The sequence below is a fragment of the Danio rerio genome, chromosome 21 (genome assembly GCF_049306965.1).
Source record: "Danio rerio strain Tuebingen ecotype United States chromosome 21, GRCz12tu, whole genome shotgun sequence".
Classification (NCBI taxonomy): Eukaryota; Metazoa; Chordata; class Actinopteri; order Cypriniformes; family Danionidae; genus Danio; species Danio rerio.
This window is the reverse complement of record NC_133196.1, coordinates 29,553,189-29,580,396: the sequence shown is the minus strand read 5'-3', so window position 1 is coordinate 29,580,396 and position 27,208 is coordinate 29,553,189. Positions and strand designations below refer to the sequence as shown.

Genomic DNA, 27,208 nt, shown 5'->3' with positions numbered 1-27,208 from the left:
TACAGACTGTTTATCGCGAATTATTTAAACGATTTGCTTGTAATTAATGTGACTCACAAACAAGTAACGACGATAATGATATGAACTCACACACAATTCAATGAAAAGCGATACCAATCAACGTGGTGTTTCGATTTCTACGTTAACGTTACATGTTTATATATTTAGTTTGGCTTAAAAGTGCGGGAAATGCTTTAGATTGACATTCGTGTTACGTAGTTCACTGCTGCCCTCTATCGGCCATATAATGGTATTGATTTGCAAATTGACACGTTATATTTAAAATAATTTAAAATCAACGTTTTCCCAGAGATGGGTTGCGGCAGGAAGGGCATCCGCTGCGTAAAAACTTGCTGGATAAGTTGGCGGTTCATTCCGCTGTGGCGACCCCGGATTAATAAAGGGACTAAGCCGACAAGAAAATGAATGAATGAAAATCAACGTATATTGAGATGTTCGTTCAATAAATGTTTGACTGCTCTGTTCCTAGGGTGTAAAAACCTTCAATGTTTACAGTCCGTGGAGACTTGCTTTAGCTAATCTATAAATGATCATTATCAATGACTTTAGCAGAACGGGAAATTTATATGAAAAAAAAAAATATATATATATATATGTCGACGTTTACAACATTTACAGTCTTAACTTTACCATCAACAACAAAACAAATTTGCACATAATTTTTATTTTTTTAAGTTGAACAACGTGTAACTGAACAATGTAATGAAACTAATTTAATTTCAGCATAAACTATTTGGATCTTTCTTTCCACCTTTGCGATCACTTACCACTTCAATCTTGGGATATTTACATAATTTAAAGGTCTGAAACGTTGTCTTAATATTAATAGTCTGGGTTTTGTTTACCAGATAAAAACGACGGAAGTATCTCAGTCAGCAGGCGGTACAGCTCAGCAGAGCTCAGCGCGCTGTAAACGTCAACCAATGAAACGGAGGCCTTTGCGGGCTTGACCAATCACAGAGGGCATGTAGCAGAGCTCCTCCCCTGGCCATGTGAACACTTGCCTTTACCGCGAATTTCAAGCGGTTCTTGAAGCTGTTTAGGCGCGCACGATAACATTTGGTCCTTGTAGATTTTTTTTATTTAAAGAGTTTCAAGTACTTGTTTTATTATTTATTTGTTTATTTTCTTGATACAATAATGGCAACTCCTCCTAAGAGACTTTGTTCGAGTTTCGACGCAGACCTGAGTTTTGAAAAAAGGGCAATGAAGGTCTCGATAGAGGGAAACATTGGTAAGTTGTATTGTTTTGTTTTCTAGTCAAGTAATATAAATATACGAACTTAATATATTCTGTGCGTGCGGTTTGGTTTAGTTCGTTAACATTCTGTAACGTTACTGTTATACAGTAGCGGTATACAGTAGTGCAGTTGGCGCCAAATACTAGACCTTTTTTGAGGGAACAAAACACCATCGATTTCTGTTATTTGCAATAGCATAACTGTTTATATATTTTGTACCTAGTATAATTACTTAGTAAATGTCCACATATTCAGTAATGTCTTTGAAAGTATAAACGTGTTGCATGAAATAAAGTAAATGTCGACAGTTACGTAATTGTGTCATGATGTTACAAAGCCATGACAAACACCTGTATAAAATATAACTAATAATCAACATCAAATGGCCTAAATTTTTTACCTTAACTTTGTCTCTGCATCCAGTTTGAAATGTATAAAATGCTTGGTTTTAGTGTATTAAATTTATAATAGTTTGTACCTTTCATGTAAGTGAAGCTAATATGACGATAGACTTGCACAACAGAAACACAACTGCATGATATTTTATTAAACTGTTAAACTTACACAAAGTTTTATTTAAGGATGTTTCAGCCAATTCATGAAATAGTTAACTATCTAGGGGATTTGTTTTAGTCTGTAATAATAAGGTGCACCGCATGTTGTACATTTTTTGTTTTGCATTTTAAAACATTTATATCTGTTCAACAGCGGCAGGAAAGTCCACTTTCGTACGTTTGTTAGAGCGGGCATCAGAGGAATGGGAGGTCATACCAGAGCCCATAGGGAAATGGTGCAATGTACAGACCACAGAGAATGAATATGAGGTACAGTTAAGTCTAAGATTTGATTTTAAATAAATAAAACAAAACTTTTGTTGCACAAAGTTTTCCTTTGTTGTTTTGAAAGCTGAATATCCATGACTGAAATCGCTGTATCATGCCAGGCTATTAGTTGGAAATGACACTTTGTAAAGAAGCATACACAGACTGATTATGCAATTTGTATGTGTATATCAGAAATGCACATTAGTCTGTGCATCTAGTAATGTAGATGTTATATAGTAGTTATAAATTAGTCTGTTGTTTTCTTAAAATTCTAATAGTATAAACTTTAGAAAGTAATACTTTAAAAACCCAGTTTTAGATCCCTAAAACACCACAGTCATGTACAGTTGAAAGCAAAATGATTACCCCTCCAGTGAAATTTGTATTATTTTTAAAAGATTTCCCTAAGTGATGTTTAACAGACATTTCACAGTATTTCCTATAATATGTTTTTCTTCTGGAGAAAGTCGTAATGGGCTCTATGCACAGCTAGAGTTTTAAAGCAATGATAAACTTTTAATGAAAGCTTTATGTGACAATTTCAAGCTGTTTTTACAGCATCGATGCAATGCAAGTACAATACATTCAGTTAATTAGACTTAAGCATTAATTTATTTGTTTAAGCATAAAACGAGATTAAATTTCGTTGTAACCACTGACGCCATCAGTAGCAACAGGCTAGCGCAGAAATTCCATTATAAATAGTGTGGTAAAATAAATTCATGTTTTTAAGACATGGCTGTGCTTGTCCAATTCGCATTTCTAACAGGCAGTAAAGATTGCTGATTTAAAAAAAATCTGATCTTAAACGTAACAATTTTGTAATGGAAAGACAGTTGACCCGAAGCCCTTGGGCTGCCTGACTGAAAATTTAAAGTCTGTCTGTCTGTGCATATAGCCCATTCTTACAGTTTGACTATAAAAAACAATAACAATATAAACAATATCATCAGCCCCGTAAGACATTGTTTTTTGGCTACAGAAGAAACCACTGTAGTCCAATAAGTTGCCTACTTTACCTAACTTGCGTAGTTAACCCTAATAACCTAGTTATGCTTTTGAACAACACTTTAAGCTGAATACAACATCTTGCAAAAGAACTAATAAAATATTATCCACTATGCCAAAGACCAAAGAAATTAGTGATTACAAATAAGTTATTAAAACTATTGTTTAAAAATGTGTTAAAAAAATCTTACCATTCAACAGCACTTGGGAAATATTTCTAAAAGAGTTAAATTTTCATAGAAACAAGAGAAAAAGAATTTTAAGTGGCTAAAATGTAGATAGAGGAACTCTATCATAGAAAAAGAGTTTTCCGTTTTAATGGTGTTGTAGCGTAAACACCTCCTAAGTCCTGTCTCAAATATTAATATCAATGATTTAACATAATAAAACCTCTTTAAACCATATAGGAGCTCAGCACATCCCAGAAGAGCGGAGGCAACCTGCTGCAGATGTTATACGACAAGCCGAGTCGCTGGTCCTACACTTTCCAGACCTACGCCTGTCTGAGTCGAGTCCGTTCGCAGCTTCAGCCTCCATCTGCCAAACTTCAGCAGGCAGAGAAGCCAGTCCAGTTCTTTGAGCGCTCCGTCTACAGTGACCGGTACATACAAAAAGAGTCATGAAAAACAGCTACCAAAGAATGCCATTTAACTGAAAAGCTTGATATTTGCAAATCTCCAGATACGTGTTCGCCTCCAATCTCTTTGAGTCCGGAGATTTGAATGAGACCGAATGGGCCATTTACCAAGACTGGCATTCATGGCTTCTCACTCAGTTTGAGTCGCAGATTGAACTGGATGCCATGATCTATCTTCGGGCTGATCCTGAGGTATCTTGCAGCTCATTATGTGATACACCTGTAGTAACATGGAAATGATGGAATAAATGTTAGGATGGTTGACTGATTATATGCATGATCTGCAGAGGTGTATGCAGCGGCTTCAGTTTAGAGGACGAGAAGAGGAGCAGGGGATTCCTCTGGACTATTTGGAGAAGCTGCATTATAAGCACGAGTGTTGGCTGTACAACCAAACCACAAAGTTAGTGATTGGCTTATTATTAGGTGCTAAACCTGCATTTGAGCTGTTTGAATTTCTTCCAACACATTTAAAGAGATGAAGCCACTCAAGGACAACACATACACTTAATACACTTCATTAAACATGCACACATAGACATCATCATCAATAATAGATGCTGGCATATATATATATATATATATATATATATATATATATATATATATATATATATATATATATATATATATATATATATATATAATAACTTACATTTGATTGTAGCTTTGACTTAATTTAATTGTAATGCACCTTTCATAAAGCTGCTTTGAAAGAACAATCATTGTAAAAAGCGCTGTACACATAAACTTGAATTGATATCTTGTCTCATGCAGGTTGGACTTTGAGTATCTAAAAGACCTTCCCATCCTGATCCTGGATGTTAATGAGGATTTTAAAAATGACAGAATTAAACAGGAAGGTGTAATTGATAAGGTATGTATATATGGGTGTGTTTGTGTGGACGCTTGCAGTGCAGTGTTTTTGAATCACCATATTTGGATACAGTTTGATATTGAAAGTAAATTACTCTTGTTTTATTTCAGGTCAAGGAGTTTCTGAACAGCCTTTAGCATTTAAATAAAAGTAATTTATTGTGTGTTGATCATGAAAACTTGATGGATTCATGCATGTGGTCAACTGAGTGAATTTTGTATCATTGTGTTGTTATTTTTAACTGATTGTTATGTTTAGCTTGTATATATCTATTTTGTAATTTTACATTAAAATATCATTTTAACAAAAAGCAAACAAAAAAAATCAACCATGTGTTATTAATTTTGTTTTAAGTACTTTGTATAGGATAAGAATTACATCAAATGTAAAGTGTGGAATATTTTGTGACGAGCAACATATGCTGTTGGTGCAGAGATACTTTTTTATACATTTTGTAATGAGTTATACAGACTTAATGTACGTTTTAGTTTTAATGTTGCAGGATTCCCACAGACCAACTCTGGAGATGTCAGTGGTTAAAAAAAATGATGCTTACATTACACAATTGGAAAGTTCATTTAGTTACTCTCTGCACTTAAATATTTAATCTGTTTGAAATTGCTCTGTGAGTGCTGAATCATTTTTTTATTTAATTATGAACCACTGCAAATGTCATGTCATTTTATTGGAGAAGAGCTGTGGGATGAATGTGTATTGAAACAATGTATAACTTGAATAGAGAGAAAAATAAAAGAGGTTTCACAACCAGAAATGTTTGCAGTTTTAGAGACAATTCATTCCAGTTTTTCTCATGAATACTTGGCCAAACTCTTGCTTGCTGTAATACAGGTTGTCAGAACCAACAAGGACCTGCTGACTCAATCCATCTTTTGTTCATTATAATTAAAGCTTTCAAGGTCAATGTTGACAATCCATTTAAGTTTATTTTCAGATTTCTTTAATATATGTTAAGACTTTTGACTCGTTAAAACCTAAATTTTTCTATAATGGAGAACATATATAGATATAGATAGATATGTGTGTGTGTGTGTATAAACAGTTGAAGTCAGAATTATTAGCCCCCATTTAATTTTCCCCCAATTTCTGTTTATTGAAGAGCAATTTTTTTTTCAAAACATTTCTAAACACAATGATTTTAGAAACTCATCTCTCATAACTGATTTATTTTATCTTTGCTATGATGACAGTAAATATTTTACTAGATATCTTTCAAGACACTTTTATACAGCTTAAAGCTACATTTAAATGCTTAATTAGGTTAACTAGGCAGGTTAGGGTAATTAGGCAAGTTATTGTATAACAATGGTTTCTTCTGTAGACTATTGGGGAAAAAATAGCTTAAAGGGGCTAATAATTTTTTGCCTAAAATGGTTTTTAAAAAAAATTAAAAACTGCTTTTATTCTAGCCGAAATTAAACAAATAAGACTTTCTCCAGAAGAAAAAAATATTATCAAACATACTGTGAAGATTTCCTTGCTCTGTTAAACATCATTTAGAAAATAATTAAAAAAGACAAAAAAATTGAAAGGGGAGCTAATAATTATGACTTCAACTGTAAATATACATACTAGCAAAAGTTTGGGGTCAGTAGGATTTTTAAATGTTTTAAAATGAGCTAATCCTGCTCACCAAGGCTGCATTTATTTAATCATAAATACTGTAAAAATTGTTAAATGTTATTGTACTACAAAATATCTGTTTAAAAGTTTATCATTTAATAATATATAATATAATCCTGGCAACGCAGTAGGTAGTGCTGTCGCCTCACAGCAAGAAGGTCGCTGGTTCAAACCTTGGCTGGGTCAGTTGGCATTTCTGTGTGGAGTTTGCATGTTCTCCCTGTGTTCTCGTGGGTTTCCTCAGGGTGCTCTGGTTTCCCCCATAGTCCAAAGATATGTGGTACAGGTGAAATGGGTAGCCTAAATTGTCCGTAGTGTATGAGTGTGAATGAGTATGTGTTTCCCAGAGATGGGTTGCGTAAAAACGTGCTGGATAAGTTGGCTGTTCATTCCGCTGTGGCGACTCCAGATTAAAAAAGGGACAAAGCTGAAAAGAAAATGAACTAATTAATTCCTATGATTTTAAAAATGAATTTTCAGCTTCATTACTCTAGGCTTCTAAGTCACATGATCCTTCAGAAATCACTTTAATGATTATAAATATTATTAAAGGTATTAGTAATAGCAATAATGACTGGAGTAATAATTTCATTTGAAACTACATACAAAAAGAAAGCAATTATTTTAAAAAAAATATAAATTTTAATAAATACTTGACAATTGTTTTTATATTTAATTAATGCTGCCTTGATGAACAACATTAAAAAAAAAAAAACTGACCCCAAACTTTTGGCCGGTAGTGTATATTTCTGCTTGGAAGTGGTTTAAATGTCAAATGATCTGTAGCAATGTCCTGTGTGGCATTAAGGCCTAAATAATACTCAATATAAATATATACTTTTCATTAGTCTAGTTTGCATCGTGAACCTGCATTGTAAATACAGTGGGTGGGACCTATTTAATGCCATATACATTTTAGCCACTTAAATTAGAAGTCTAAGAAATGTTTCAAATATGTATTAACCTAAATTCATCTTTAATATGTTGTTAGCAGAGCAAAGATGAAATGTAAAGTTAGTTAGGTAAAACATACTTCTGTACAAAATAAATAAATCACCTTTTTGGAGACCTCATTAAATACTAGTAAACTGCAATCTCGTTCATATTTCTCTAGTCTCATTAAACTCATCTTCTCGACTTCAGGATGCCCCACTGTATCAAAAAATACTCGAATGTTCCCCTGCACAACATTTTTAGACTTTGCATAGCCAGAAAGACATTTATTGTTTGACTCACTGAATTTATTTTAATATTGGAGGACTTTTTTGAGGCTGAAATAACTCCTTTAAAGGTAAAAACACAGCTTTCCATGCAATATTTCCATGGAGTCATAAATTACTGTTCATATAAAATTGGCTCACAGCTTCTTTACCACAGTAAGATGTCAAATATGTATGCAGAAGAACGTAGAAAAAAAGTTATGTAAAAAAAGATTTCGCAAATGCTATGCGCATATTTCCTCATGATACACTTTGATTCACATGCTATATAATGTTTGTATATTGTTACATATGTGTGGAAATTAAACTACAAGTCCCATAACGAAATCGAAATTACAGAAATCCGGGTATTGCTTCACCCTAGTCGGTCGCGCCCTCCTCTGAGCAGACTGTTATTGACACAGTTGTCCTGAAACATGTTAAATACTAAGAGCTGCTTAATATTGGACGCAAAGAGTTGACAGCCACTCAGACTTTCAGCTGTCAGTGCATTAGATGCACTGTATTCACAAAATAATTCGACAGTTACTGTCTTGACTAACCAGGTGCATCTTGCAACGCAGCACTGTAAACATGACACCGAAACTGACAAAACTTCATAAATATGATTGTAAAACAAATTAACCTCTACTTTCTGGAAAAAGACGAAAATAGGCGTTTCGTGAGGGCGGGAATTTGTGACAAGCGTGCCCGCGTCCAATCGTCTTGACTTAAAAATGTTTCCTGGCGTTAAATCTTAAAGCCCTCGTATCAACCAACCTTGACGTTGCGTGCTTTCGCTCGAGTAGCGTCCGCCGCAGCCAATCGTCTTCCAGTCCTCAACTCTCGCGCCCAATGTTCTTCGCATATTTTGAACAGGGGCGGGACAATACACAAATGGAACGAAGTAGGGTAGGTTGTTAGAAAGTTAATGGCTTGGGGGAAAGAGATTCTCTTCTCGCTTCAGGAGAGTTTGAGGATTTTTCTGAAGTAAAACGTAATTATTTTATAACAACATAACCCCAAAGAAAGTGAAGAGACAACATTACCTTCACAAATAGACGTATTATTTAAGAAAGTATGCAGGATGCAGTAGCCGGGACGGCAATGCTGACGGACGGCTTCGAGGACGAGATTGACTCGGTGACTCCGCGTTCCCCAGCGTTAGGGATGGGGGTTGGAGCTACACCAGGAGCCGGACTCGGGGGCCTCGGGATCGGCGTCGGTGGCAAGAAAGTCCGCTTGTTCGGCGAGGCTGGCGGGCCCACCACAGACAGACTTGATTTCAAACTCACAGCGGCCGCAGTGCTCTCCTCGGGCCCCGGATCCGGCAGCGACGAGGATGAGGTGTCTGAGGTGAGAGCGAGTCTGCCAGTAGGAAAGTGTGTGAGAGTGTGTGTGTGTGCTAGCTCACATGCTAATCCCAGCTAGCCTTAATAGGCTTCATTCCCAACCCACCAAAACCCTGGAATTAATCACCTCGTCTAAAGAGAACGACTTATCACGTCCCACTTTTGTCAACATTCACACAACAATGTCCTCACGCAAGGCGCACCTTGCAGACATTTCAGCAGCGTTTCATGCGACCCACGTTGCCAGTTGCGTTTCTAAATAGCTGAAATTCAGGCGAGCTAGCTTAGCTTAGCACGGGCTCAGAGACGAAGGCTGCGATTTGGGCCTAAACAGAACATCAGGGGGCAACGCCATCGTCTGCTAGTTAGCCGTCCCGAATTATTTCACTTGCCACTTTAGTTTACGTGCTTAAAACTGTAACTGGCCACACGTCGTGTCTGCGTGACAGTCGTTTTGAAGGATGTAGAAATGGCGTTAGCCGAGAAGCTAAGTGGATCTTGGTGTGTAACTAAATATTAGCTGGAAATATTAGCTGTTTAGCAAAGCTTATCTGCGTGACGGTGCCTCGCCAGGCCTTTGCACTGTTGGTAAACTTACAGCTCGACTTCGAGGTGATATTTGTGCCATTTTTGACTGTAGGAGCGTGATGTAACAATGTTCACATTAACCTGCGTATTAGTGCTTGTGCTTATATGTCCACTACAGTTTCTGCAATTTCACAAGTCGCAGATGTTAAAAACATCAAGCTGTAAGCTTAGAGGTTATTATTATTTTGCTGTCAGAAGAGCAATCATTTGCTATTATGATAATCAAGCGCTGGGTTTCAGGGCGACTTGTCATGCGGGTTTGGCGTCAAATAGCCAGATGCACCTGTTGGGTCCTGTAGATGTTTAATTATCAATCCCACTAAGTTTTCTTAAACTGCAGTCACGTATTCCTGAAAAAGGTGTGTTCTTTTCTGTTCTTCCGAGCTTAGATGTGATCTGGATACAACTTTAATGCAAAGATTGTGTAGATTCATCTTTGTTGACAGTTGACAGGTCATGACATTTGCCACGCAAGAATTGCATGATGAACAATTCATGCATGTTGTAGCTGTGGACAATATGACCAAAAGATTATGTTACCAGATGAGAGATTTTATATCGCATTAACACATTAATCTGGAATTCTGTAATAATCATTGAAATCTGGACTTTAATAGAACTATGCGGGGCCTGCCTTGACACAATCTATATTGTAAAAAGCGCTAATTAAATAAACATGAATTGAATCTGTTTTTTTTTTTTTTTTGCATGAAATAAGGTTGTTGCCATATCACTTTCGCAATCAGATGGATTTGAATATATTCTTGACACTTTCAAAATCAGTCAAAACTAATACTTTTCGTTTTTTTTTTTTTTTTTTTTTTACATAAAAGCAAACAATTTGTAATAGGGCTGCATGATATTGGATGAAACTGACGTTGCAATATCTGTATATATATATATACATTTCATTTAATGCGATTAGGCATGGGCCGGAATAAGATTCTGAGGGTATGATAACCTTCGATAAAAATATCATGTTTTTACGGTATTGTGATTATTGCGCCTAAATAAGTTATTACATGTCTAGGTAAAAAACAAGAACTTTTCCCCATTTAACAACATATTTCATAAAAACATTTTGGAACAGTAGCTTTTGATGTAGAGGTTGCTTTTCTGCTGAATATATTGTGTCCCTGAAAAAAACAAAATGAATAGTTGTGAAAAGCAAAATAAAAACAACAACAACTTACATATACCTTAGGAAAGGTATTACAGGAAACTTTGACCGTTTTAAAACCTTGACTTTGCCAAACTGCGTTAAACCTTAAAACCGGTTATCGTCCAATGCCTAACTGCAATATATATTGTTATATATTATTTTAGATGATATTTTCATTTACTTTTAAAATTGACAAGCAGAGTTAAATACAACAGATACAAATAAACAATATGATTTTCCGTGGAGTCAAACAGTATTCAGAAACAAAAGGTAAATAATCACCGTATTATAATAATAATTATAATGTTTTAAAAACTCTAAGCGTAACATTTACATTTAAATGTACCTGCTACGTTAACTGTAATGTCTGATTAACTATAATCCCAATCACATTGCAGACTCCTGCAGATGTAACTATTGCAGATTTGAATATTGCAGTATGGATGCTGAAATGATGTATTGTGCAGCCCTAATCTGTAATAAGAATAAAGAAACTATCAGTTATAGAACAAACAGATACATCAAAACATAAATGCACATAAACAGTGTTACAAGAAGTGTTTTCGTAGGTAAATTCGAAAGTATTCCAAAATACCTTTCACACAGCTGATTGTGCTTAAAGATGAACATTTAAAGCCTGAAATTAAACTTTTCTTTAGTTCTTAGCGATTGTTATTGATCTTGTTGTAAACACTATTTAGATATTGTAATGTTTAATGAAAATGTCAAAACGTCATCTGGTTTAAATGACAGACGTCTGTCCAATTTAATTATGACTAACTTCCTCAAACATGTAGTTTGCTCAAACATGATAATATTTGTGTCCACTTTTAAGTGTAACAACCATATTTCAATATTCAGTCAACAACTGATGTAACAGATCAATTCCAGACTCCCGTACAAATGTAATGTTTATTAAATCATTGTATGTAGTATAAACTTTTACTAATATGATATTATTACATCTTCAACCTCTCACCCTCAAAAAAGGTATGCAAATTCTATACTTTTATGAAAATGCATATCATAACTGCAATCTCTACTGGTTGATATTTCTTCTGGTTTTTCATGTTTAGTGATATATCGTTCAACATACTCGCTCCACTACCAAGTGGGCAGTGATTAAGAAATATTAATGCTCTGTTCGCAAGGGCTCAACCTTTACCGTCTGCTTTAAAGCAAATGACTACAGTCAAATTGAGTTTGTCATGTCCGCAAACATATACACTGTTGTGTTAGAGCTGCACGTGATTCCTTCCTTCTATCTGGAGTACAGGGGTGTGTCTGTTGCCTTTTTTTAGCTTGTAATGGGTGCCCCACTCTTGTGTTGTTGGTATTTGTTTGGAATTTAAGGGGGAGGGTATTAAAGTTGGTGGAGGTACATGCATATGATAACAGGCTCAGGTATGACCTGCATTTCCACAAATTCCTCTGCACTCCATATGCACTTCCTGCTAGGTCACCCTGTGTCATGTGTCAGTCTGGCCTGTGAGCTTAAAAGTAGACTCTAAATATGTGTAGAAATGTTATGTTTGCAAGAAAAGAAAGAGTTGCATCATTCCACATCCACACACACAGCTGAATCTGGATACTTAAATTGACCTGGAGGGTAAATTGTGCAAATTTGTTACCTTGCATTCATGAGATTATGGATCCAATGAATGCGTTCTTTAGTTAGATTTAAATTCTTGACATTTTTTATGCTTGTGGTTGAAGTTGAGTTCTGCATTTTTCATGTCATTGGCTATGTTTTCATTCTTCTCATATTGAAATTTATGTCTTATTTGTATGGCACTTTAAAATGCGACATTCTGACTTGTTGTTTTGCTGCAAGCTATATAAATTATTCTGTGAAAACCTGCTAATAACTGACTATTTCGAAGTCGGATTTGCATGCTTTAACACTTAAGTTGGTATCGGTTGTAGGGTTGGGTGGTATGACCATAATTATTTCATAATTACATTATTTCATGATGTAGTTGGTGTATTATGTATTTGTATACATGCATTATGTTAAACTAACATTTAGGCATTTATCAAGATATTTATGTATGAAATAAGGACTTTATAATTCATTTTTTTTTTTTATTGGAAAGGCATAAAATTCACAGCATCAGTGACTTGTCACTTTTCCAATTTAAATTCCCTAATCATGGACCAAGGATGAAACGCAATTTTCTTCATGACAGTAACAGATCAACATATCCAATTCCATTATATTAGATCATTTATATCAAAACTATATACAGAAAAATCCATTTGAACCAAAAGTCAACAAATGTATCTTTTTGGTTATGTACACAGTTTCTTCACAATTAACACATTTTCCAAAAACATCAATCAAATCTTGCATTTGTGGTGGATTAGGTTTATAACCAGCATCTGTAATAGCTTATTTACTTGAAGCAAGAATGACTCTATACACACATTTGTTTTGTTTTTTGTTTTTACGATGAAACCATTGATAGCATACCCAAATAAAGTACATCAAAACTGAAATCACTTGAAATATTCTCGAAAATGCCGAGTATATCTCTCCAACATATTGAGTTTCCACGAAATGACATTTTCTGTTTTAGTCTAAAGGAAAATAAAGAATAATATTTCTTCAGCAAAAATTCTCTCATATGAAGAACGGGAAGTTGCCTATTGTAATTTATATATATTTACCCAATCCTCAGTTGAGATGATAAAACCACATTCTTTCTCCCGTCTTTCTTTAATGTGCAGAGACGAATACATTTGTAGATCTATCAGTGATTATATAGTCTAGTTATAGTTTTTGACATTGGTTCAGCCATATAAGCTTGAGTAGAATAATTTAGCTAGAGCACACTTGTTTGTATCACCCTCAGTGTTTATTGGAAATATTTCCGGAGCTTTAGATATCTAAAGAAGTCTTTGGAATCTAATTTAAGACTTTTTAAAAAGTACTTCATCTTATTTCATATATATTTTTTTGTTTTATTTGGATGCAGTAAATGAAAGACGGTCAAAAATTTGATGAAACTTAATTTTCACAGTATGCCACAGTTCACAATTCACTGTCATCTGATTGTTCCCTTTTTTCAACCCTCTACATGGTGTATGTTAATAGTTTTATATACACTGTCTGCTTCGCTTCAGAAAAAAGCTTATGATATGAGCAGTTCCATGCAAAAGTCAACCTTCCCATAATTATAATAAAGTTTTCACCAAAATAGCGAAACCCTTGCTAGTTATTTTGTAGGCTTGTATTTTACAGTACTGTAAAATACTCACTCAAAAATGTCTCTTTCAATGTTCTCAAACAATTATATTTGATTTACCAAATTAACACAAGTGGCGATTTTACATCTGTCATGTAAATAGCAGAAAAAATATCACATCCATAACGAAGCTTTTCCCACAATAATTTTTGTTCTATAGAGAGCCAGCTCTGATCCTTTTAATTAACATTATTTCTTTTGTTTTGTGCAGTTTAATTCACAGAATTTCTTCAAAATATGTTGTCTACTGTAAACTCTCACACTTTTTTGGTCGCATCCATATAGCATGTTTATTTTTCTCATTAAAATATGATCCATAAACTTTGTGGTTAGAAGTTTTGGAAATTTTGATACCGTCAAACAGCCTACATATTTTACCCTGGTATCCGGTATTACCGGCGTTAGGGTTGTAACAATATACCGGTATGACGGTCTACCACGATTTGAACGTGCACGATTATCATACCATGAACAATTGCATATCAACGGTTTTAACCCTTAAAGACCGAGACAGCCGCCCGCGGCTAAAAATAAGTATTGCTCTTAAATGTTTAATAACTTTTGGTCCGCTGATCCGATTCATACAATTCAAAGATTGGCATAAAGAAGAGAATCTCAGCTTTCCAGTGCTGTATCACATAACGCGGACTTTCAGAGGCTCCGGAATCAGTGCGGTTACGTCATCAACATTTGACAACGCTGATTTGACAAAGAAACGCTCGTCACTGTGTCTCCGGACAAATCAGACATGATACATTGATGCATTATCCCTCCTCCATGCCCAGATTGGTTCAAACTCGCTATATCACAACCAATAAGCATAGGTTTCGCTTTTGTTTGTGGACCAAGCTTTTTGAACAACACGGAATGAGAGAAAGGCATACATTTATGCGCGGCTAAATAAAACGCCAAAAAAAAAAAAGGTTTTGCATGAAATAATTCTCATACTAAGTACTTTTGCATGCACAGCAGCACAGAAACATGACAAAACAGTGACACAGCAAAGACGAACTGCTGCTCTTGCTGTTCTCAAAAGACGCAAATGAAGATGCAGCTGTTTATCTGCATTGCAAACAACCATTTCCAAATCCATATCCATAGACAACCATATCCATGCTGGCACATAAAACCTAAGGATGTTCCATATTGAATCTAGTTTCGTTATGTAACTATTTATAGTATAGTAAATATTTATATCTATTTTTTACTGAGGATTTGCACCATGTTTATTTGGACTTTATTTGGACTTTGACACATTATTTATTATTTTCTTATTTTTATTTGTTCATTGTAAGTGGTGTTGTTTATAGGAACTAAAAATATATTATTTGGAAAAAGTCAAATTTGCTTCACTGTTCTATTATTTTGTAACATTTGTAACATACCGTATACCGCGAAACCGTCAAACCGTGGTATTGTTTTAGACGATTATCATACCGTGAAAAATTCATACCGTTACAACCCTAACCGGCGTAATAAAAAAAAAAACATGACGTAAGGCTCAGACAGCGTCACCAAACTGTTGGCTTGAGCCTAAACCATTTAGAAACTGAATACCTTCTAGAGAGAGAGAGAGCGTTTTAACATAATTTATTCGTAACAAACGTAGACTATAGGCCCTTTGGAAGTTGGAACAAAGAAATAAAATAAATCCTCTGTATCATCGTAACATCTCAACACTGTAAATAGGTCTAGGTACATACACTTAGCCTTTAAATTGGCCAACACACCAATGAAGAGAAATCTTGCTAAACAAATCAAATTAAATAAACTAAATGATGACGGGTATTTTGGCAATAACGAAATTAAGATAAAGGCTGTGCAAGATTTGTTTCCACTTCTCTTCTCACAATCTGGCATGAAGGCGGTGGTGAAGCTGAATATTAAAAGAATAATGCCACCATTAGCCTGTATACTCTGTCTACATTATGATTATATGGTTTAATTAATATTTATTTATAATTTAAAAACCCTTTACTCACCAAGATTAGGCTACGTGTGTTTGTGGAGGAACATTATTAAATCCACTGGCTCTTGCACTCATGGTGCATCCAGCAGAACTGAACACCCTTTCCTGTGGCTACAGGGCGAGATGCAGAGTTCTGATCTGGCTGATTTTGCAAGTTTTGGGTAGGATTGTTTGTTCATCTTCTACCAGTCAGGAACATCCATTTAATTTTCCATGACAGCAGTTTCACTGTAGCGAGTGGCCTCGTCTTTTTACCTGTCAGCTTGCGGTTTAGGGCTCTACCGTAATACGCAGTGTATGAGCGACCGCCGAAATACCTTTGCGGCTGGAATGACTGTTCCTTCTGAACTAGTGACTGACTTGACCGCCGTCAAAATTGATTGCTTTTTTTTACTACTCCGTCATCATTTGTTTCACCTTTGCAGGGATGGATTTTCATGCAGGGATTTGGATTTTTTCGGGTCTCACTGGGTCCGGGCAAAGATCTTCAGCTCTAATTCAGACCTCTTGTTTATATTAACCATGTCTCCCTTCTGTTCAGTCGAAACCGGAAATACTGCCAAACTGCAGGTCACTTTGGAGCGCGACTCGTCACGTCACCTCTCCCTCTCCCTCTCCCACTCTCCTCCACATTGTCCCGTGATGACAACCACACATACATTTTTGTAGGCATTAAATAAAGGATATTTAATATTTTATGACGGTATAACGGTATTGAAACTTACACCGTTGCTATTTTTAGAACCCGCGGTATACCATAATACCGCCCAAGCCTAATAGACATTAATAGACATTTAGTCACCATGCTGTGAAATTTGGTTGAATTTGTGACTAATTTACTTGCTTTATAGAGGGTTGTTTTTCTTGTTTTTTTTATTAAATTTGTGGTGTCTGATGAAATTTCATGTACACTGCATGTGACAGCCATGCTGTTTAATGTACACGTTAAACATTTTTGTAAGGTTGACTTCTTATACATTGGTGACAATGTGTCATCTTAGTGCACAAAAAAATTACTTTAGATGCATGTTCAAACTAATTTATAGTTAAAACAACACAATTCTTAAGTTTTTTCGTGGACAACTTAATTGTTTTATGTTCAATCCAATTACATTTGTAAAAAACGATTGCGTTAACCTAATTGATTTGTGTTAGGATAACAAAGGAATTGTGTGGAAGCCAGCATTTTTATAGTGTAGACAAACAGATGTTTTCACTTGTGAAAGTGTGCAAAACCCTCTGTATGTTACGTGTGAACAGGCACAGAAGATATATTCTGGGTTTATTCAGACTTGGTTAAATCAATATCTGAGTCAGACAAATGTCAGATGAAAACAGCAGCATACTTGTAGCGGACATCTACCCTTTTCTGCCCTCATGTCAAAATGCATTTTCTTATGGGAACAGGGAAAGCGTATATAGCATCAATTTGTGTTGCATTTACCAAATTCTTTATAAACATATTTTCATTCTAACATCTTTGGAGTATTTTTGACTTTTTGGAAACTCTTAATGTTAGTCCTATATTTTTTGTAACTTTTTTTGCTTGTCATAATTTAAAGAGAACACAATTCACATGACTGTAGCCTATGACACAGCATGTGTTTCTTAATTAATGGCGTATTGCTCTCTGAAGACGAGTCAACTACATAGTCGCTACAAGTTACCTCCCTGTCTTTGGGGAAAACTGTAGATATAATGATATGATTAAAATACCTCTACCGCGTTTTAGATCTGTTTCTAGTTTAGGGTCTTTCTTCAACCAGGGCTTATTTTGGCTCTATAACTTTTAACTGTAACAACAGTATATGATCCTCTGAGAAGATTTTAAGTTTATTTTTTTTGGCAACTTTATGTATTCATTTAGTGTTTTAAGAGTTTTAAATGAAAAGTATAAAAACATTTTTGTTAATCTTTACCTCTCTGGCTAGTGTTCATACTGGAGTGCACATTTGTTACAGCATAGTAACTTTGATTTAACTGATATTTAGCAGTTTTTTCTAATTTTGCAAATCCAGTTTCTAATAATTCTTTGTAAACTTGTAAAATTGTTTCAGCTCTGAATCCTCCTCCTACAGAAACTACACAAGATAACTACACAAATAGACATTAACTACGCAAATATTTGTGTATTAGCGGTCACAATTCCAGCACAGGTCACTATTGCTATCTTTTTAGATGATCAAAAAAATATGGTACTGTAATAATGGTTTATATTAACCGAGTACTTTTATTTCAGTCTTCTAAAATTATGTGAGTTTTAAGATTCTTTTCCACTGCATGGCATGGTGCAGTTTGGTTTAGGATGGCTCACTTTTGGGTGCTTTTCTGCTGTGTTTAGTTTTATTTTAGTTATTTATTTGTTTATTTTTTTAGTACCCTTTTGTGTGTGGTTCTAAGCAATAGGGCTGCTCGATTTTGGAAAAAATCATAATCACGATTATTTTGGTTATATTTGTAATCACAATTATTCAAAACGATTATCAGTTTAAGTCAAAATTATTAGCGCTCCTGAGAATTTTTTTTTTAATAAATATTTCCCAAAATATGTTAAACAGAGCAAGGAATTTTAAGTGTTTCCTCTAATATTTTTTTCTTCTGGAGAAAGTCGTATTTGTTTTATTTTAGCTAGAATAAAAGCAGGTTTAAATATTTTGAAACCCATTTTAAGGTCAATATTATTAGCCCCCTTAAGCAATATATTTTTTGATTGTCTGCAGAAGAAACTACTGTTATACAATGAATTGTCTAATTACTCTAATTAAGCCTTTGAGTTGCACTTTAATCTGAATGCTTGAATTTTGAAAAACATCTAGTAAAATGTTATACTGTCATCAAAAAACTTCTTTCCATTAAACAGAAATTGTGGAGGAAAAGGGTTGCTAATATTCTGGAGGGCTAATAATTCTGACTTCAACTGTATATTTACACAGTTATTTTCCTCCCTGCAAAGGAAAGAGAAATAAATACAATAGAATAAAAATATAAAACAAACTGTGATTTAAGTATCTTTACTGGAAGAAAAACACTTTAGCTACAAAAATCCTTCAGTCAAGAGCAGAGAGGGATGTTCTCGTCGTTTGATTAATGATAAAAAAAGGCGGCAGCATTTCGCACTGTCACTTTAATGGTTTCTCTTTCACGTGTCTTTTGATTCTCAACTCATTTGTTTATTACGCAAATGAGGGTTAATATGAATTATATCTAATCACCGCGTTTTGACACCTATTTGACCATTAAAGCACTCGCGTTAAGATTACTTGATGTCTGCGCTCCTCTGCTCGTCTCAGTGTGCGAATGAGACCGAATGCTGACCGCGTGATTATGCGTGTGCGCGTGTTGCACACACACAAGCACGCGGTCTTTCGTGCTTTTCATAATCGTTAGAAACCGAAATCGAAATAGGATTTTCGATTAATTGCACAGCCCTATTAAGCAAGCCGTACTCTTACTAACTTGTATACACTGCTGGTCGTTGATTGGTTAGAGCTGCACTATATTGTTTAGGCATCAATATTGCAAAGTGCACAGCTGCAATTTCGAGTCAGCATTATGGTTGACCTGGGTCCACAGTTCAGAATTTGTCATTTGTGTAGACATTGCAAACTTAACCATAATAGACAAAGTTTATCATTTGTTGAGGTGTGACCTACACTGTTCTCGTGGTTTGGTTATGATTATCATGCCATCGCTTTGGTTCAATTTGATATCTTGGTTCATCACGGTGCATTGACGATGCTTTCCATATATAGTTTTATATTTACTTCACAGCACAGCAATTATTGTATTAAAATGTATATATATATATATATATATATATATATATATATATATATATATATATATATATATATATATAATTTGTAATACAATTTTGTCCTTTCATACAAATACTCATATATATAAACTGTACCTTTAAAAGCTCAAGTACATGCACAGAACAACATGAGCATTTATAGCAAATAAACAAATATAAATATCCCCCTCGCTTTGAGCGTTGTCGAGCAAATTCTGAATATATTAAAATATATTTGGGAGCATTTCTGTGAGTGCTTAAAATTGTTATGTGCGACCAGTTTTTACTGTAAAATGTTCACCACATGCGCGGATTCGGGAGACATTCACGCAGAATGCATCTCTGCACTTGAAACGTGAAACGCAGCACTCAGGAATGGTTTAAAACTGTTGTCATGTCAACTTGCTGCAGTAAACAAATCCAAGTCCGTAATGCGTGCCCCGCCTTCACGCTCTTCTTATTGGCCAACTGCTCTAGCACTGAACGCAAATGATTGGTTAATATCAGCTGTCAATCACTCAGTCAGCGCTTTTGGCTTGGGATGACAGAGAGAGCAACTACCGCGAAAAATTGTAAAGCGCTTAAGAGGAGAATGAAGATAACACTGACAGATTTTGTTTTAGAAACCATGACAGCTAAAGTTATAAATACTGAAACATCTTAGTAATGATCATGTGCTAAATGTTAATCCACTATCTACACTTTTCCAAGCAGGGGCGGACTGGGACTAAAAATCAGCCCTGGCACTGTAGCCACATCAGCCCACATTATCACACCGACACAGCCCCACCCTCGGACATGCATATTCACTACTTTTATTGGTGTACAGATGGTAAAATAATATAAGCAGTACCATATGTAATAAATGTTTAATAGATATTTATTTTGTGTTTGGACTTGTGAGGGAAACCGGGACGAAACCCACACGAACATGCAAACTCCACACAGAAACACCAATGACCCAGCCAAGGCTCGAACCATTGACCTTTTTGCTGTGAGGCGGCAGCGCTACCTATTGTGCTGTCCCCTTTTGAGACTATTTCAGTTAATTTTATGCATTTGGCAGCGTCTGATTTTAGAGCAATTTTTAAGTTTCTCTGAGCTTTTGGGCACCGCCTTTCCTTTTTTTACGGTCCATCTCTGACAATTAGCTTGTGTTGCACCTAATGTTTGTTTGACATTCTTGCCAGATTTTGATTATGTCCGCGTAACCTCTGATTGGGTCGGCCCATCTCGAAACCAGCTGGCCATTGCCGATTGGGCCAATGCTTCACATTTATTATTATTATTATTATTATCATCATCATTATCATCATCATCATCATAATATTCACAACTTGCAAGAAACAAAAACTGCCTGTATGTAAAAGCAATACTTATAAAAATATTTAATAAAAAATAGCATACCGGCCCACATTTAAAAAATGGTCCAGCCCTTCTGGCATTTGCCAGAATTGCCAGATGGCCAGTCCGCCCCTGTTTCCAAGAGTAGAAGACTTCCATTGGCTTCAAGTCCGCTATGTAAAGTCTGTGGGATGGAGTTTTCAGGTAACTGTTTGCCACATCTAGCACGAGAGCTTCTGTTTAATACTTCATATAATCGCCAGATGCTGTCCGCCATGCAAGGGACAGCTATATGTAAAATTGAACACCACGTAAACCATCGCGAACGGGCTTGCATTGAGTAAACTAATATTGCTACTCATAAAAATAAACCGGTATTGCTATTAACATGTATGCATATAATAAGCTACAATATGTGTCAAAAGCATTAGTGCAATATCAGACAGCACTTGTGAGAACAGCAGAGTTATGCCGTTAACAGATTCATTTAAGCAGTGCGTGCAGGGCCAGTGAGCGCTCCGTGTATCTTTTGCTCACTCAGTTCTGTTATAAAAATATATTTTCTTGTGATAACGGGATTTCGTTGAGACATATTTTCCTCAAGCTTGCATTTATATATATATATATAATTTTTTTTGCTTGTTAGTTTGTTTAGTGTTGATTTCAAATACAATAAATATGTTTGTATAAAACTTGTAGTAACGGTGCTCTTAATTGGTGGGTGCGACTAAATTTTGGCTGATGCGCCTAAATTTTTAAAGTTAGGAGCACCGGTGCTACCAAGCAAAAAGGTTAATTTCGAGCCCTGCAGCTGGTCCATGATAGTTGCGGATGTGTCAGTAGCTATGTTTTCATCGACCTATTTTTATGCGCATTGTGGATATGGGCATAAAAAACTGGTTGATAGAAACGCCATAATGCGCATACATTTTAAAATGTGCATAAACGGAGTAGGATAAACATTTTATTTAATAAGAAAAGATGCACATAAACTATGATGGAAACACTTCATGGTTTCCGCTACATTTATTCTTCCGTGGTGGGGCGCCACGCCAAAATTCATCCCGCCACGGCTACAGTACAGCTTCCTATTCAAAATATTTGGTTGTGTTTTAAATAGCAGGTTAAAATCGCACCGAAAAATTATGAAAAGGTAAGTGAATAATAACAGCGAAAACTTTTCTGTGACTGTAGTAGTGCTGTGCGTTCTGTTTAACCCTTTAAGATGACGTGGTGACTTACTGACAGGTGCGTGATGCATGAGACCAGCAAACACGGCGTATCTTTCAGTTATGATTAACATAGTTTCCATAATTATACTTTATTTATAGATAAAGGTCTGTGGCTCTGCATATAGATATACCCAGTTTTGCGCATAAAGTTCATTCGCATTTTTGGATGGAAACATAGCTAAAGAAAGACTGTCCAGCTAACACACACGTAGTGAGTTGTGCACAGTTTTTGTGTTTTTAAGTATGTTTATTTTTATACTATGAAGACTATACAATCTTTTACATTTGAATATTCAATTTATTCACCTGAAAACTATTAGCCTCCCAAGAAAATCATTAAGACCTGTTTATTTCATTTGTATATTTGTTCTGTTTATCTTTGCTTATTTATTTATGATTTTTTATGCAGACTCACTCACCTACAAATTCATCACAATCCATAAAAATTAATCAATTCTTTCCAATTAGAGCTGTCATGTGGTGAAATTGTATTGCAATGGCAGTATTTTTCCCAGTATCGGGCAGCCCTGTGCCATTGGATTTGTGACACCAGATGCATTGCTGTATTGTTGACTAAATTGTTTTTGTTCTACCTTGAGACACCAACATCTGAAATTACAGCATTGTGGTCTGTAGAAGAGTTCCAATTTGTAGACAAGGAGCGAATGCGATGAAGATGACAAAAGTTTTTGAGGAAGTCAAGGCAGTATAGGCAACTATACTGATAATTCAGCTCACTTTAAACATTACTACACTGCAGTGGAAATGCACAGCGAGCCAAGCCATCTAGAACAGTACCATACTGCACAGTGGAAAAGTGACTTTATTGTAAAATAGATTGAATTGTATTTTTTAAATAATATTTTTTCTTTAAGCTCTCAGATATATTCCTCATATACTAATAGTTATGAGACTACTGAACCACTAACTTCTAGTACAGATGTTGTTCTATTTTAAGATGATTTGAGAATATTTTTCAGCATAGAGTTTTAGTTAATAAATTGTCAAATTGCATGAAGCCTTTAATTATAGCATGCAAACAAGTGTTACAGGCCATTTTAGAATTCTTGCTAAATGTCAAACATTTGTCATTCTTTCCAGAAGAAAGACTATCAAATGCTTTCAGAAAAGTAGAAGTGAATCATAATCATACAAGGGCTGCATGATATTGGAAAAAATGCATGTATATTGCAATATGAACACAGTTTCACCAGATGGCGTGAATAGCTCTATTTGGGACAAAAAATTAATTCAGACTGATTGTGATGTAAATCATACCTAAAAATTATAAACAAATTACAAGCTACAGTGTTTTATGGTTTTGTTAAATCATATTCAGGTTCTCTGCTCCTTCTTCATTTGTGTAAAATAAATTGTATCTTTTATTAAAGAGTGAACTCTTACTAGGCTGCCCTAAACCATGCTGAAGCACGGTTGTCCCCCTCCCCTTTCTCCCGACAGCCTGTACTCTCACTGCATCTTGCTTAAAAAGTATTAAAAGTTGAAAAATCAATGTAGATAAATTTAAGACCCTTAAAAAGTATTAAATTCTTACATGCTTTTTGCAAGGTATTCAATTTTATATAGTTTTTGATTACACAATGTGTAGTTGTATGCTTAAGTTTGCCTGAATTAAATATGTGATTATCAGGATGCTGTGTAGTTTATTAAATCCTACTAGATTTGACATCATGCTGATTTGTTTACTGCAGTAAACAAAGCAGCACCAATATTTCTGCTGTTTTGTTGGCGCCAACCTACTGAATTAGCTACATTTAATAGATTTTTATTTAGTATATGAAAATTGTTTTAGTTTTGGATTATTTTCTTACATTTATATTTAGTAAATATACTGTTAGAAATATATAAGTTAAAGCCTCGCCAGTGTTTCTGGTTCAAAAGGGGTTATAAGGTCTTAAAATTTATGGAAAAAGTCTTAAAAAAGGTCTTAAAAGGTATTGAATTTCACTCTCTGATTCCTGTATATACTCTGGATTAATAAATCTCTATGATGTTTCGGGCTCAGGCACGCTTTGCACTCACTACAAGCATACTGCTCCAACGTCCAACGGAACCGCGCTCTGGCACACCTTCCAACTGGGCCAGGGCCGGCCAACTAAACCGTGCCTGGACCCGATTAGGAGCAGTCAAACTTGTCAAGTGAACCAGGAAACACACCTGGGCACAGTCAACTATAATCCCCACTCCACATTGATACCATTGCAGATGCACACGTTGTGAAATCAATGCTGAAATCATATATTGTACAACCCTAAATAAAACATATTTTTTTGAGTGAACGTTTCTTTTAGTACATTTTTCATAATCATTACCTTGCACAAGCTACTTATCCCATGTTCTGTTTATCTTAACAGCATGTCCATAGTTAATGTTAACCTTCTGCGTCCCCTACCTTTATGTGGCCTAAATACACATGCAGATAAATATGCTGTTTTGTGTATATGAACCTGACTGACACAGGTGTTATGTAGTGCAGTACATAAGCTGTGTAATCACAGAAGTTGCTGTTTTGGACTTTACACACTGTATGTTATTGTTGTCAGGAATTTTGCTGCCAGCTCTTTTGCATGGATGGGTAAAGTTTCACCGTCGGAAAGGGTCAGTGTATAGAATACTGACTAACTATATTTTCGAGTTGAGTTTGACTTGTACTTGAATTGCATTAATAATTTAAATAGTAAGCTCTATTTCTATTTAAATGATTTTAAGTATAGTATTGACACTCGCTACAAAAACTTTTGCAAATTTTTCAGAATAAAAATGGAACTAAAACCACTGTAGATTTTTTTCCCCTGCATATTAAATGACTTGCACTAAAGTGCTCAAACCACATACGAGGTCATATTCTCCCAGCTATTTTACGTTCAGATGTCTTTTAACCAAATAAAAGTTTGGTCACAGACTTTGATAACAGGCTCAGGTATTTGAGAACAACTAAAACATTTAATGTGGTGTATGTTGACACCGTTTTAATAGTAAATCCACAAATTCATTCATGCTCTACTCTGACAAATCTATGCTTTGATTTCTTTGGTTGTGCATTAGGAAATTTTTATTCAGTTTTGTTAAATGTCTTTTAGATTAAACCTTTTATTTGTCTATAATACCAGGTTCAGACTGCATAGCATCAACCTGACTTTGGCACAATTTGTTTGATGTTGCATGTCGTAATTAACTTTGGCCATCGAAACACCAGAATCGGTTGTTTAATCATGCATTGTATGTTAAAGTGGCCTTCATAACGCTCTGAATAAAAGAATGGCATATTTAATTTGTTTTCCAGTACTCATGATTCAGTGGATTCAGTCACACTTGGGACTTTGAACACCAGAAGTTGTCCCTATAAAAAATAGCTAAATGAAACGAAAACAATAATGCTGCTTGTTGGTATTATGCAAAAAATGAAAATGTTGTGAAGTATGAACAGAATTCTTGCCCTTTATGATTTTTGCAATGCTAACCAATTTTACTATTAACCGTGCTTTGATTTTAAACAGTTAATTAATCATAAAGCTTTTCAACACCAGGTTTTTCCACACTGAACAAAACTGCTGCAAGTAAACAAAGTTATGCCAACTGTGCACTAGTTTAAAGTTCTGAGCTTGTAAACAGGCTAATAGCATACACACTGGATAACCTGTGGCTGAGGCCATTAACTGAGGGACGTTCACATACTGCATTTTTTGCGCATGCAAATTTGTTATTTACAATGGATGTGCGCTAATATTTGGATCGATGTGTCACATTTTCTAAAAAAAAATGTCACGTGACAAGAACTGACCCATTAGATTCATACTTTGTATGAAGAATAAAGAAAAATACAATTTTGCAATATAGTTGGTCAAAAGCGCCTTCCAGACAGGTTCAGCAGCCTTTGACTACATTTGTTCTCTATAAAAAAGGAAATACTTAGCTAATATGTAGCTTATATGTAGCTAATATGTTGCCTGATTTATACTTTTGCGTCGTGTGATTGGCGTGACCCATGGCGTATGCTTTGCGCGTTGTCGTGCAGTATACTTTTGTGTGCAGTTTGTGTTGTGTTGCTCTGCAATAACACTTCTGAAACTGTAGTTGGCTGTGAGGATTTTATGTTGCTCTGTGTCGAGTTTCTTCGCTGGTGTTTTGTTTTTTCTAAACGCTATCGTAAAATAGAAGTAGCTCGATCTCGCTCATTTTGAGGCGGTAACTAAGGGATGTGCAACCACATTAATGATAAGGTAAACACAAAACAAGAGTCTCCATCTGGAGCTCTTTCACGGGATGCGACACTTGTGAACACTCGCCCCAACGGGTTTGCTCAGCACTTGGTGCCACCCACACTCATCTGGCTATCAAGCTGACCAATCACAGAGCTTGCACTATGCGTCATGTTGCGACATGTAGTTTCATTTCTTGACAGGTGCACCTCAAAATGTACAAAGAATGCGAATGTAAACATCAGACTTTTTGTGTTTTCCTTTTGTGATATGTTGAATAAAAGCACTTTGATTTCATGAAGGACATCATCTATTGCTCGCAGTGAAAGAATTGTCCCTCATCTTTCTCTAGTTCTTGCTGCTTGCTGAGAGTGTAGCAAACGCAGTCTGTCTCTCGGTGCAGAGATGAGGTAATGAGAGTCACTTGTTTGGACGCAGACTTTCGTCTCGCCCTCACCTCCCTCCTTTTCTTTCTTTTTTTCTCCCCCTCTCTCACTCACTCACACACACACACACACCATGAGACAGATGCTTCCCAGAGTCTAAGACCAGAGCACAACAATTCCAGCCACGCCACAGCCCTGAACATTCAACTGCTCCTTTATGCTTTTAATTATTCTTACTGCAGATGAGCTGTGCTTGACCACGCCCGGCCTCCCTTTACTCACCCTGCTTTTTGGGTCATCCCTTTTTGGCAAAATCCCTTATTTTGTCCAAAATTTTTTACTCCTCCCAGTTTTTTGGTTTTTCAATTTTTCTTATTTAAATATGGTATTCTATTGTGGAGTTCTGATGTGGAATTATCATGTTTTAGTATTTATTGTGATGATGATTTCAAACACGATAATA

At 35.5% G+C, this 27,208-nt stretch overlaps 2 protein-coding genes across 6 annotated transcripts in view; both read left to right on the top strand.

Annotated features, from left to right (window-relative positions):
- The first annotated feature begins 1,045 nt into the window (after window positions 1–1,045).
- Window positions 1,046–5,377, top strand: zgc:110540. Its single transcript, NM_001014352.2, is given in 7 exon segments — window positions 1,046–1,255; window positions 1,971–2,086; window positions 3,502–3,695; window positions 3,776–3,923; window positions 4,019–4,134; window positions 4,509–4,608; window positions 4,719–5,377. Coding segments are annotated over 7 exon segments (795 nt in total). The 5' UTR covers window positions 1,046–1,161; the 3' UTR covers window positions 4,746–5,377.
- A 2,966-nt stretch (window positions 5,378–8,343) lies between these two features.
- ankhd1 (ankyrin repeat and KH domain containing 1) overlaps window positions 8,344–27,208 on the top strand; it is a 74,490-nt gene continuing 55,625 nt past the window's right edge. For 4 of the 5 annotated variants that reach the window (XM_009295484.5, XM_009295483.5, XM_005161355.6 and 1 more), the window contains exon 1: window positions 8,363–8,804. In XM_009295484.5, the coding sequence (XP_009293759.2) occupies window positions 8,529–8,804 (276 nt within the window). In that variant the 5' untranslated portion in view covers window positions 8,363–8,528. 5 annotated transcript variants of the gene reach the window in all.